At 38.7% G+C, this 14560-nt stretch overlaps 1 protein-coding gene across 1 annotated transcript in view; it reads right to left on the reverse strand.

The window, feature by feature from the left end:
- The window catches only part of adgrb1a (adhesion G protein-coupled receptor B1a), a 112823-nt gene that overhangs the window by 34697 nt on the left and 63566 nt on the right, over window positions 1–14560 (reverse strand). The window contains 3 exon segments of the mRNA XM_016239154.1: window positions 5889–5932; window positions 6756–6858; window positions 7773–7848. Of these exon segments, the coding sequence (XP_016094640.1) occupies window positions 5889–5932; window positions 6756–6858; window positions 7773–7848 (223 nt within the window).

Here is a 14560-nt window from a genome sequence, read left to right on the forward strand (position 1 = left end):
GGAAGTGGATCTATTTGCGTCGCAGGAAACGACACACTGTCCGCTCTGGTTCTCCCTCTGGGGCTGGATGCCATGGTGCAGACGTGGCCGAGGCTTCTTCTGTACGCTTTTCCCCCGATCGCTCTGCTCCCGGGAGTTCTGGAGAGAGTACGCCGGGATGGGGTCCGTCTGTTGCTAGTAGCCCCGTTCTGGCCGGCCCGAGTATGGTTCTCGGACTTGGGTCTCTCCTCGACGGCTCTCCGCTGGAGATTCCGATCAGGAGGGACCTCCTCTCTCAGGTGGGGGGCACCATTCTTCACCCCCGCCCGGAGTTATGGAAGCTGTGGGCATGGCCCCTGAGGGGGCACAGCTCCTAGCATCTGGTCTCTCAACTGAGGTTGTTGAGACTATACTCCAGTCCAGAGCTCCCGCCACTAGGAAACAGTATGCCTTGAAGTGGAAACTTTTCGCTTCATGGTGCGGACAGCGACTGCAGGACCCAGTCAACTGCCCAATTGGTACAGTTCTGGAGTTTCTGCAGGAGCGATTCTCTGCAGGGTTATCTCCCTCCACTCTGAAGGTATACGTGACGGCCTTAGCTGCTTACCACGCCCTTCGGGGTGGTCAATCATTGGGAAGACACCCACTTGTCACTCGTTTCCTCCGTGGCACCCTGAGGCTGAGGCCGGTACAGAGCACTAAGGTGCCCTCATGGGACCTGGATGTGGTTCTGTAGGGCTTATGCAATGCCCCCTTTGAACCCTTAGAAGAAATGTCGGTCAAGTTGCTCACGCTCAAGACTATCTTTCTCCTCGCTATTTCCTCACTGAAAAGGATCGGGGATCTTCAGGCACTCTCTGTTTCGTGCCTGGAGTTCGCTCCAGGCATGGTTAGGGCATTCCTTTACCCGAGGGACGGGTATGTCCCTAAGGTGCCCACTTCTTCACCAGGGCCCATAGTACTTCAGGCATTCTGTCCTCCGCCGTTCCAGGAAGTAGGCCAAGAAAGGCTTAATCTGCTCTGTCCAGTTCGAGCACTGGACGCTTACGCACACAGCGCTGCCCTGTGGCATAAGGCAGATCAGCTTTATGTTTGCTTTGGTCTGTCAAAGAAAGGATCTCCGGCGACCAAGCATTCTATGAGTAGGTGGGTGGTCGAGGCCATCTCACTAGCTTACGAGTCCTCTGACCTCCCGTCGCCTATGGGGGTCAGAGCGCACTCGACCAGGAGTATGGCGGCCTCCAAGGCTTTCAGCTTGGGTGTGGCTTTGCAGGACATTTGTGCTGCGGCGGGGCGGGTCTCCCCGCATACTTTTGTCCGCTTTTACAACCTAGACCTGGCATCTACCCCAGGTTCCCAAGTTCTCTCTTCATGATGTGCTCATAAGATACACACACAGGCAGGGACTTGGTAGTATGGCGCAGTGGGTATTCTCGTTCCCAAAGCGAATCTCGACGCAGATCGAGTTCCTGAAGGGGAACGTCTCTAGGTTAAGTATGTAACCATGGTTCCCAGAGAGAACGAGACGCTGCATCTCTTTGCCATACTCCCTGCATCCCTGCAGGCACTACTTAATCGAAGATGGTTTGCGCTCTGCCGGATGCGCTTTTGTGCTTTCTGGTGCTTACGTCACCCCGTTCGTGACGTCTCGCTGCTCCATTGGACTGATTTGACACGTGCTTCAGAACGTGGTCACGCAAGGGCATTCCCAAAGCGAATCTCGACACAGCGTCTCGTTCCCTCGGGGAACCATGGTTACATACGTTACATACGTTACCATGACAGAGTTTTGTATTTGCGTGCATGTATTTTTTATGGTAAATTCTGGCAACCTACAGCTGCAGATGTTTATATATATATATATATAATACAGTAAATGCATGAATAAGAATGATCATGTAAGAACCAGCAGAAAAAAATGACTGGCTTGTATCGCTAGCGTGTGATTGAAGTGTGAGTCAACAGAAAGCCCACACTCTTTAAAGCTGTTAAGTAAAAGACAGTCAGTGACAAGGATACCTCCTCACATTCCAATTTCTCTCCCAAATATGAACTCATTAATCATAGCAGCTGTCCAAAATGGATTTTAATTTCGCACCAAACACACACCAGCCCCGGCTCCCCTTCGCTCAATGCAGGTAGATTACATTTCACTGTCCTCTTCCTGTCTCTCAGCCTCTCTCTTACGCTCCCTTTATCTCACTCCTTCCTCTGTGTCACCCTTTTCCTTCTCTTTCCTTTTTTTCTCATTTCTCTGTATTATTGTCTTTTGTTATAAATGGTGCTTGGTATATTATTACTTTTCTAAGCAAACGAATGTTTGGTTTTTTTTGTCTGCTGAATATTAAAACATGCAAAAATATTGTCCATAGTCTTATATACTGTATACACGTTTTTGAAAGAGGTCTCTTATGCTCACCAAGGCTGCATTTAGTTGATCATAAATACAGTAAAACCAGTAAAATGGTCAAATACTATCACAATTAAAAAAATGTTTTTTCATTTAAATAAATTATCAAATGTAATTTATTCCTAATATGCAAGGCTGCATATTTAGCAACCATTACTCCAGGCTTCAGTGTCACATGATCCTTCAGAAATCCTTCTAATATGCTGATTTGGTGCTCTTCTTATTATCATTATGTTAAAAATGGTTGTTGCTTAATACTTTTATAATTTCTTCCTCTCCGGGATTCTTTTATCAATAGAAAGTTCAAAAGAACAGTATTATTTATTTAAAATTGATTTTTAAAAACAATGTAAGTCTTTATTGTTACTTTTTTTAAAATCAATTTAATGCATCATTGCTGAATAAAAGTATTAATTTATCTAAAAAAAAGTAGTGACTCCAAACTTTTAAACTTTTGACCTGCAAGAAACCACACGGAACCCTCTTGCAACGCACTAAAAGTGTGCACATGAAGCAAAACAATGCCCTAATAACCAATAATAACACCATAACCACCCAATTCTATTGTGATCAGTCTGCTCCCCCTCGAGGCAATGGCAGAAAACTTTATATCTTTAACATATGTATCCATCTAAATGCAATTAAGTGCTATGGGCACAAACTAGTCTTTGCAGTTTTAAAAGACAAAAGAGAGCTCAAGCAGATGGATGTGTAGGGGGTGAAAGTACAAGCATGACCAGGAGGCCCACGGTTCTTTATTAAAGTACAACAATTCTGGTGCTCATCTGTCTGATTGTCTGTCTGTCTCTTTCAATAGAATCTGGCTTCAGAGATGCAGTCTCAATTTGCTTGCTCTCTCTGCAGAGGAAAAAGAAGAAATACATTTCTGTTCATGTTTGCTAATGAAACCGAACTTATTCTCATGGTAATACATAATGATTCTCCTATTTCAACTCTTCAGTTTGTATTTTGAATGTGACAATAATTCAGATGTAAATTCCACAGCTGAAGCACTTAGAGCGACGCTGTCATGATTTACGTTATGTTTCTCGCCACTGGTAAAGACGTACCAATCAAGTTTGTGATAAAAGGGTAAGCATTCATTTATCTATTCTAGATGACTGAGATGATTATTGAGATGACAGGATGGATTTCCATTTGAATGTCAGGTGCCAATCCTTTACTCATATATTTAAACCTTTATATTTTATAGTGCATAAAACGTCCTGAGATACGAATGCAGCTCTTAGGAGGATGTTTTTAATATGCTGATTTGGTGCTCTTCTTATTATCATTATGTTAAAAATGGTTGTTGCTTAATACTTTTATAATTTCTTCCTCTCCGGGATTCTTTTATCAATAGAAAGTTCAAAAGAACAGTATTATTTATTTAAAATTGATTTTTAAAAACAATGTAAGTCTTTATTGTTACTTTTTTTAAAATCAATTTAATGCATCATTGCTGAATAAAAGTATTAATTTATCTAAAAAAAAGTAGTGACTCCAAACTTTTAAACTTTTGACCTGCAAGAAACCACACGGAACCCTCTTGCAACGCACTAAAAGTGTGCACATGAAGCAAAACAATGCCCTAATAACCAATAATAACACCATAACCACCCAATTCTATTGTGATCAGTCTGCTCCCCCTCGAGGCAATGGCAGAAAACTTTATATCTTTAACATATGTATCCATCTAAATGCAATTAAGTGCTATGGGCACAAACTAGTCTTTGCAGTTTTAAAAGACAAAAGAGAGCTCAAGCAGATGGATGTGTAGGGGGTGAAAGTACAAGCATGACCAGGAGGCCCACGGTTCTTTATTAAAGTACAACAATTCTGGTGCTCATCTGTCTGATTGTCTGTCTGTCTCTTTCAATAGAATCTGGCTTCAGAGATGCAGTCTCAATTTGCTTGCTCTCTCTGCAGAGGAAAAAGAAGAAATACATTTCTGTTCATGTTTGCTAATGAAACCGAACTTATTCTCATGGTAATACATAATGATTCTCCTATTTCAACTCTTCAGTTTGTATTTTGAATGTGACAATAATTCAGATGTAAATTCCACAGCTGAAGCACTTAGAGCGACGCTGTCATGATTTACGTTATGTTTCTCGCCACTGGTAAAGACGTACCAATCAAGTTTGTGATAAAAGGGTAAGCATTCATTTATCTATTCTAGATGACTGAGATGATTATTGAGATGACAGGATGGATTTCCATTTGAATGTCAGGTGCCAATCCTTTACTCATATATTTAAACCTTTATATTTTATAGTGCATAAAACGTCCTGAGATACGAATGCAGCTCTTAGGAGGATGTTTTTTTTTTTATAAAAAAAAAAAAAGGAAACGTGTAACTGCTATTTCTTTAACACAATCAGAAAATACAAACTAAATACATACTAAAAATAATGATAACACTTTTCAATAAGGTTCAATTGGTTAATATATGTTCATGTTAATTTCTATATATACTAATACACTTTTCACATGCAAAGTTCTAGAAATTACCATACACTAGCATTTAAAAGTTTGGGTTCTGTTAAGATTTTTCAGTTTTCGCACATTAAGTTCCTTTTTTTTATTTATTTGTTAAAAAATACAGCAAAACAATAATTGTTAAACCTTATAACAATTTAAAATAAGTTTTCTTTTTTAATATATTTTACATAATAATATATATTTTTAAAATTCCCGTGATGGCAAGCAATACTATATTTATAAATGAACACTATCCTAGATTAATAAATGCTGCAAAAATGTGTTTCATTGCTGGTTCATGATTTCTAATGGATTAACAAATTGAGCCTTTTTGTAAAGTGCTACCAAGACAATAATCCAAAAATGCAAGTTGGTATCATATCATCCTAAAACAGTTTTCAAATGGCAGTATGATGCATGTAGCATTCACACTGATTGTTAGCTACCAATATCTTGTCTAACTATTTTTTTGGACATTCTGCAGCTATGCAAATTTGTTACAAATGAGCCAACACTACTGGTGGCCCTCTAAAGCATTATTCATGCACATTTGGCTTTTACCAATACTAGTTGCATCTTGAATATATAAACCAACATGAATATGAAAAATAAAATGTCTTCAACCACCAAAGTACTTTCTGTTAATGTGCTAAAACACTTCCCTCTCTTCTCTTTCTAACTGCTTTGCATTATATCCTGCTTTGTGTGTCTCTTCTCTGCTTAAATTGGAAGTGTGTTTTCCATAATTGCTGCTGATGTGTTTAAAATACAGAAGGAATGTGGCATGCAACAACCATCCTGTGTCAAAGTGCAGGGTCAAGTGAAGATCAAGGCAGCTACGTGTAGGATTCAACATCTCCTGTCACCACGATTCCATCAATGTTTTAACCTACTACAGCATGTTGTCTCTAACCCTTTATCAGCACACCCCTCCGTAAGCCTCAGAAAATACACCCTACTGCGTGACTAAAGATTCCCTGCAAAAACAGAATTAAATCAATAAACGGCTTCTCACCTGTCATTTTCATCCCAGGAAATGCAGGTTTGGTTTGTGGTACCCTGTGGAGAGTGTAAGAAGGCGAGAGGCAGAGAATGTCACCTTGTGATTTTGCCTTGCAAATATATATCAGAAATTCTTCAATTAGGTGCACTTTTGATACCTGAAATCTTAAAATATTAAACTGCTTCACACCATTTTTCATTAAAAACTGTTTTTCATGTCCTGGAATAAAGATCTGATTATAGCCATAAGCTTTTAAGTAGGCCTTTCAAGTGGTTTTTGATGCTATGTGTCCTGTGTGTGATAGTAATGATAAGTGATGTTAACCTTTTTATTTATTTATTTTGTAAAAGAGTTGTAGTCTTGTATTTGCCAACAGTCAATTAAGTTAAAACAAAGTTTTTGGGGGAACAAAAAAAGAAGGCAGGATAGTAATGACAGCAGTACTGAGGAAACTGACAACAATAATAATAATAATAATAAAAAGATGTACACATAAATACTAAATTAATAAAAATAATTAATGGAATAATAATAATAATAATAATAAAATTCTAATTAAATTAATAAAAAAAATTAAAATGTTAACCTTAAATGAAAATCAATATACTGAAATTTTGGTAAAAGGCTATTAAATTCTTTAAATCAGCAAAAAGTAATTAAAATAAAGTAAAATAAATTAATTAAGTAAAAGTAATAATACACCAATTAAAAATAATAAACTAAATATATTATATTCTATTCTTTAAAATTAGAATGAATGCTTTTTAATAAAGCATTTTAAAATTAAGTGTCAGAGTGACATAGCCATAGTTTGAATAATATTGGAAAAAGACATTCTGTTTGATGCAACATATGGGTTTAAAGGGCAGACTGACTTACATTGTATAGGTGTGAGAACGCAATCTCTAGTGGAGTTGAGAGGGAGCTAGGAATGGGTTTGATTGTCACAGAGATCACCTTGGAGTTCAGCACTGTGCTATTTCTGTGAAAATACAGAGAGGGATGAGAGAAAACATGAGGAGGACTGCAAAAAACAGAAGGGGGAAGAAGAGAGGTGGTCATGGCCTTCAGAAGCTGCAATGTTCCCATGTGACACAGAGAGTAGTACTTCACTTTGTGCTCTGGTAAATGTGCATGTAATTTGCTCATCGAGCATGTCATATATGCACATTCATCTATCCACACACACAGCAGTCTTTTTTGTCACTTTTTGTGTCACCAGATATCGGTTTCAAAATAACCAGAGTCCAGCAAATGAGAGAAATTATTCTTGTAATTCTTTTTCCTCTTGCAGAGTGTGCAAAGTCCCTTTAACAGAACAGTTCAGCCAACAATTTAAATGTTGTCATCTTTTACTCACCGTCATGTCATTCCAAACCTTTACAACTTTCTTTCTTATATAGATCATACAATTTTTTTTGAAAAAATGTCTTAGTGTTTTGTTTGTCCATATAAAGGACGTTTTGAAGAATGTTACCAACATTAATATATCTTCAAAACATCCTCTTTTGTGTTCTGCAGAAGAAAGAAAGTCACACAGGTTTGGAGTGACATGAAAGTGAGTAAATGATGACAGTAAATTATTTTTATTTTTGGGTAAACTCTTGCTTTAAAGGGACTTTGCACAAAGTTGTCTCCTCAATAGGGAAAAATATCATACAAACACACACATATAAAAGAAAATACACACTTTTCCTTGTAATAGTATTATTAGTTCACTTGGTGGCCATCTTGGTACAGAAACCTATGAAGGTAATAGGCATACACATATAGCTTCTACCTGATTGCATCACTACTTTAGCTAAAATAATGCTAAAACCTGAGAAAGAAAAATAATAGAAAGAGAATCCACCTGGAAAAGCACAGTCTCAACACAAAATGAAAGCAAAGTCTCACCTCTGTAGAGAGAGAATACTGCCCAAGTTTCTGTACAGTACAATGCCAGTTACAAATGCTGAGGTGTCATCTTCATCTATAACACAAACACACACGCATTTAAGAGATGTACAGTATCACATCAGTTCCTGTTAAATAAAGAGTCATAAAGCAAAGGGATGGAGAAAAGAAATGCTAGAAGAGGTCACTGAGATACAGACTTGATTGATGCGTAATCAATACCTTTATTTAGAGCCCTGTAATGTAACTGGAGGTGAGACTGCAGGTTGCTGCCTCTCTTCCCGTTTCTCAGGTTTTTACCCTGCAGCTTCTCACCTATGAGTTGTGCAACATGACTAATGCTTATAATAAATAACATATGCTTGCACAAACGTTTGAGGTCAGTATGATTTAAAAAAAAAAAGAAATTAATACTTTTATTCAGCAAGAATGCATTAAATAGATCAAAAGTGACAGTTATGTTCTATTCATTAAAGAATCCTGGAGAAAGAAATGTATCATGGTTTACACAAAATATTAAATTAATTCCTTTATTCAACAAGAAGGCATTAAATTGATTAAAGTGGTAGTAAAGACATTTGTTTTTCATGGTTTCCACAAAAATATTAAGCAGTACAACTCTTTTCAACATTGATAAACATAAGAAACTAGTATTTGAGCACCAAATCAACATATTAGAATGATTTCAGAAGGATCATGTGACACTGAATACTAGATTAATGGGTGCTGAAAATTCAGCTTTGCCATCACAGGAATAAGTTACATTTTAAAATATATTAAAATAGAAAAGAGTTATTTTAAATTGTAATAATGATGAGCAAAATGACTGTTTTACTATATTTGTGATCAAATAAATGCAGCTTTGGTGAGCATATAAGAGACTTCTTTCATAAACATTTAAAAATCCCACCAACTCAAACTTTTGAATAGTAATGTATAAATATATATAGCAAGCAAATCATGGTCGTGTGTGACATAACTAAACTTGCAGATATCGCTCACACAAGTATACACGGATACACATTATTGGCTTGTTGGTTTGAAATGACAAGGTGATATTTCTTGTGCTAATGAAGAGAGCAATGCAGTTGAAATGGCGGGAGTGAGGGGAAAGGGCAGCGCTCCAGCCTCTGTCACACTCACACTGCATCACTGTCAGCAGAACCTCCTGAAACAATACACACACGCTAGCTATATCGCTCTAAATCAGGCCAAACCATGTGGCAGACTGGCATGCACTGTAAGGGAGAGAAAGAGTGAAAGTCTGTAGGGGGGTGCCAGGCGGTGGGCAGAGGCCACAGCTCCAGGGCTGCAGCTGAGGTCCCATGGGCAAGAACATAGACTGATGGAGGGGGGCCAGGGCTGGGGGTGTGACAGTTTCGAGCTCCCTCAGGGTAATCGGGTTTCTATTTGCCCACCCTTACTAATATGCCACAGCCATGATAATGTGAACAGATGAGACTCAAGAGGACATTTATGGACAACACAAGGTACTAGAGGATGGATATTGTTAAAAAAAAAAGTTTGTAACATTAAAATAAACAAATTTTTTGTTTGTTAATATTAAGTCCATACACTGTAAACAAAGCAACTTAAAAAAAAATTATATTATATTAAATTTATATATATATTAAATGTCCTGTATAGAAACTATAAGACCAACAGACAAGAGTACCTTAAATATAAATATATCAAGCTTAAATTTTCTTAACAATTCCGTTTTTACAGTGCACTGAAAAAAATGGTGTAGGATTTAGAAAAAAAAATGTCCTCATAAATTTCTAGTAAATAGTAAACAATTACAAAGATAAAGCAAGTAACGCGTTGAATTAAATGTGAACTTTTGAAAAAGAAAGACTGAAACAGTATTTTCTAGTAAAACTTACTCCAATAACCTGCTTTATTAACTTCCAAAAAAATAATTTTTTACAGTGCATGTTAATTTCATGTTTTTTACTTAATGTTTTAAAATTTACACTTTTTTTTATTTACCATTTTTTATTTTAATCATTTTTTATTTAACATGACATGAACAACAATTACCCATAGCAATGACAGTTACTCATTTAAATTAACTTAAGTAACCTTTTTAAGTTATATCAATTTAAAGTCGTGATGAGATGGACATATTAATAGATATTTTCTTCTGTTTTGTGACACAACCGAGTGTAAAGGATTATTGATAAAGAAAAAATGTAGGGCGTAGTTCTATGGATCGGCTGATGACTGGATGTTGAGATGTAGGTGTTTCACTCAAAAGTGGAGGCTTGAATGTGAATGTGAGCTTGTAGGGGTGGGGTGTTAACGTGGACTGAATGAAATCCTGCATACGTCCCTGGAGAGAGGTCTGTCATTTTTACAGGAAGTTCCAGAAGTGTTTCGTTCTCTGAGAATGTGTTTCATTGGATTCAGTCTGTCAAATTCCTCTCTCACTCATCTCATTCTAAAGCTTCTTTAATATAAAAACTCATCTCAGTGTGTCCAAAGCTTGACGACCTGTCAATCCAGCGCTGGTGGCATGGCAACAGATCTCCCAATGGGAAAAGGAATTAAACCTAATTGCGCCTGATTGGCTCCTGGCGACTCCTGATTATGTAGCAGCTCTTCTATTAGCATAGTTGCGGGGGTAGGAGCCTCTTAAATGGCCTGTATTGTCGGACATGAACAGTGAACAGCCTACAGCAATCTGCTCTCTAGCGAAGGAGATAAAATCCATCAAACAAACAAATATTTGTTATGAACACAGATACTCTTTTTGCTAGAAAAAACAGCAAAGAGACATTAAATTACTCAGAGAGAAACAAAGGTAATGGAATGAGTAGCCTATAGGCAAGAATCCAGGCATAAGAATGGAATTTACTGTGGAATTTAGTGCGGAAGGTCACAGAATTTGGAAATTTTGAAATAATAAATCAAAAGTAAGGATATAAAATGAATCAAATTCTAACTGTGATATGAACATTAGGAATTATTAAACCACAAAACTGCTCACTCTGCATGTTTCTAAGTGAATGAACGGGCATTTCATTTGTAAAAATTATAAAAACTATTGGCATGTAAAATACACAGAAAATCTTCATGACAATCAGCCAAAATAAAGTCTGGTTCACTTCATGAAATAATGATAGAAACATATAACTTCTCAAAGTAAGAATAAAAAGAATAAGAAAAAGAACATTCATTTTAGATTAGTATTATTATTTTTAAGGAATATCGTAATCAAGAGATATTTACATTATACACGTTTTAATTTATGCAGTAAAGTTCTGATGTTGTAATGTGGGGTTTGGTGTTTGGGTTTTGTTTCATGTTCATGTTTTCCATGTCTTTTATTTTGTAATTGTTTCATGCTGTCAGTGTGTCAGTGTCATGCTTCCCTTGCCCTCATGTATCTCTGCCTTGTGTATGTGTCATGTTCTGATTGGTAGTCCTAGTCATTTGTCTTGTTTCCCATTGGTTTGTTCTTGTCATGTGACCTGTATTGTTTGCTATAAGTAGCCATCATGTTGCCATTGTCTCTCGTCGTGTATTGAAGTTGTAACCCACTGTCGGTGAGTCTAGTCTGTTTGTGCCTCGTCAAGTCTGTGTCTCGGTTTATATTTGTATTTTGGATTACGTCTGTAAATAAACTGCACATGGGTTCTTCACTACGCTCGCCTTCAGTGGACTGATTCATTACAGAATACACGACAAGGGCACAAGAACTCAGCAATTGTTCGTCTCCTCCGCCTTCGTCAAGGTGATCAGGCTATTGAGGACTATGTTGTTGAGTTTCTTGAACTTTCTAACCATGTGGATTTTAATGATGTGGCGCTCAAATCCGTCATGGATTAAACAAGCCCATTTGCTCCCAGCTTCCTGGGGGAAAGGTTCACTGGTCCTTTGCCGAGTATATAGACTTTGCTCTGCGGTTGAGGGGATCTGCTTTCACTGTGGGTGTCGTGGAGAAGGTACACAGCACTAAACCAGAGCCACAGTCTGCTCACGTCACGTCTGTCAAGCCAGTCTGTTCATGTCACGTCTGCCAAGCCAGGGTCCGCTCACTTCATGCCTGCCAAACCAAAGCCTGCTCACGTCACAGGCCGTTCACGAACTCACTGTCTGTCCTGCCATGGCCAAGGAGGCCATTCAAGAACTATCTGCTTGCTCCGTTACAGTCAAGTGGTCTGTCCATGTCTCTGCTCCACCATGGCTTCCTGCTCTGCCGTCATCACCCGGCCGCCCTGCTCTGCCTGCACCGCCATGGCCGCCCGCTCTGCCTGCACCGCCATGGCCCCCCGCTCTGCCTGCACCGCCATGGCCCCCCGCTCTGCCTGCTCCGCCATGGCCCCCCGCTCTGCCTGCTCCGCCATTGCTCCCCAGTCTGCCTGCTCCGCCATGGCTCCCTGCTCTGCCTGTTCCGCTTCATGGGCCTTGCTCTCCGTTCCGCCTCCACTCCACCACCCTCCTGGACTTGTTGGGTTTTATTTGTGTTTGTTTGGGCGTCTGGAGCCACCCCCCCCATGGCCCCCCGCCCTCCCTGCCCCGCCATTGCTCCCCAGTCTGCCTGCTCCGCCATGGCTCCCTGCTCTGCCTGTTCCGCTTCATGGGCCTTGCTCTCCGTTCCGCCTCCACTCCACCACCCTCCTGGACTTGTTGGGTTTTATTTGTGTTTGTTTGGGCGTCTGGAGCCACCCTTAGAGGGGGGATATGTAATGTGGGGTTTGGGTTTGTTTCATGTTCATGTTTTCCATGTCTTTTTATTTTGTAATTGTTTCATGCTGTCAGTGTCATGCTTCCCTTGCCCTCATGTATCTCTGCCTTGTGTGTGTCATTTTCTGATTGGTAGTCCTAGTCATGTGTCTTGCTTCCCATTGGTTTGTTCTTGTCATTGTGACCTGTATTGTTTGCTATAAGTAGCCATCATGTTGCCATTGTCTCTCGTCGTGTATTGAAGTTGTAACCCGCTGTCGGTGAGTCTAGTCTGTTTGTGCCTCGTCAAGTCTGTTCATGCCTCATCAAGTTTTTGTCTTGGTTTGTTTGTATTTTGGATCACGTCTGTAAATAAACTGCACATGGGTTCTTCACTACGCTCACCTTCAGTGGACCGATTCATTACAGATGTGCAACACAAAAAAATGTTTTAGAATATTTTACTGTGAATTAATTGCTAAATTTGATTTTCTATTGATTACATTTTAAAGGATTAGACTTTAAAAGGATTTAAAAAATAGAATCTGGAAAAAAAACTATTATTAAAAATAATAATAAATGGAATTTTGAAAAAAATAAAATGAATTTCAAAGTGTCTTAGATGAACATACAATGCAAGCCAGATTCAAACCTGTGCTTCTCATGAGCACCAAGGCACCAAGGCTGCAGCATGTGTACTACTATTAGTGCTTACACGCAAATGTGTATAGTTGTGTGAGACTTTGTTTCTTACCTTCTTACCTGGTGACCAGGATGTCTTTAGCCACTCTGACTTTGTCCTCAGAGTTGCGAGCCCAGTCCACCATCCCCCTCCACCCCTTCATGGGGAAAGTGATATCTGCATTTCCTGCGACAGGCCGCTTGTGAATACTCAACACTGGAGGGAGAATCCAGAGGGAACTGTAAGATCCATGGCAACACCAATATCCTGACTCACTGCACAACGATCACATCTCAACTAGAGAAAATGTCATGCTGTCACACGACTCCCCCATACAAACTCTCTTAGCTCAAACGCTTTCATTCTCTTATGATCCCAGCCTTCTGCTGCCAGCCATATTCTCTGTACCACTTCACAACGACAGCATTTTAATCACTGAAAGAATTTCCAAAACATGTAAAAGACCCATTTTTATTTATGGGTCCGAAAAATAAATCTGTGTAAATCTTTCATAAAGCCATTTGTACTTTTCAAATCAATGTAATGGAACAATTTACATACTGATGGTTTTACTTATGAGTTATACATAAATTTGCACTTCTTGTATTTCAAGACTTTCAAACTAACCAAGAAACCAACTAATTCATCTCAGCTTTAGAACTTGTGTTTACAGGGTTGATATAATTATATGTTAGACATGGTGTTTTTATTCTAATCAAATACAGAGTTTTTTTTTTGGACACAGCAAGGAATTATATTTCAAATAAATGCTTTTAAATAAAAAATATATATATTTTGAAGTGTCTATTCATCATAAAATACTGAAAAAGTGAATATACACAAAAATATTAAGCAGCTCAACTTTTTTCAACACTGATAATCAGAAATGCATACAAATCAGCATATTAGAATGATTTCTGAAGGGTCATGTGACACTGAAGACTGGAGTAATGAAAAATTCAGGTTCATCATTACAGGAATAAATTACATTTTAAAATATATTAAAGGGGTGGTTCATTGCGATTTCACTTTTTTAACGTTAGTTAGTGTGTAATGTTGCTGTTTGAGCATAAACAATATCTGCAAAGTTACGAAACTGAAAGTTCGGTCTTTTCAAATTCTGGCAGTTTAATATCTACAAAAACGGCTGGTATAGGGACTACAAGTTACTTCCCGGGTTTGTGATGCAGATAAACCCTGCCCTCGGGAAAAGGCAGCAAAGGGGGTGAGGCCTGCACTGCTTTAGAGAAGAGGAAGAGAAAACTAGAGGTGCACTTAAAAATCTATTCATATATGAATCGCGATTCTGTCTTCTAACGATTCTAATGGATTCACAAGTTTCAAAATCCATGTTCTAAAGCAGCAGTTTTTAATCCTGTTCCTGGCGTTGCCCTGCTCTGCACACGCTCTGCATCTCTCTCTCTCTCTCTCTCTC

Source organism: Sinocyclocheilus grahami, unplaced genomic scaffold (genome assembly GCF_001515645.1).
Source record: "Sinocyclocheilus grahami isolate Dianchi unplaced genomic scaffold, SAMN03320097.WGS_v1.1 scaffold555.1, whole genome shotgun sequence".
Lineage (NCBI taxonomy): Eukaryota > Metazoa > Chordata > Actinopteri > Cypriniformes > Cyprinidae > Sinocyclocheilus > Sinocyclocheilus grahami.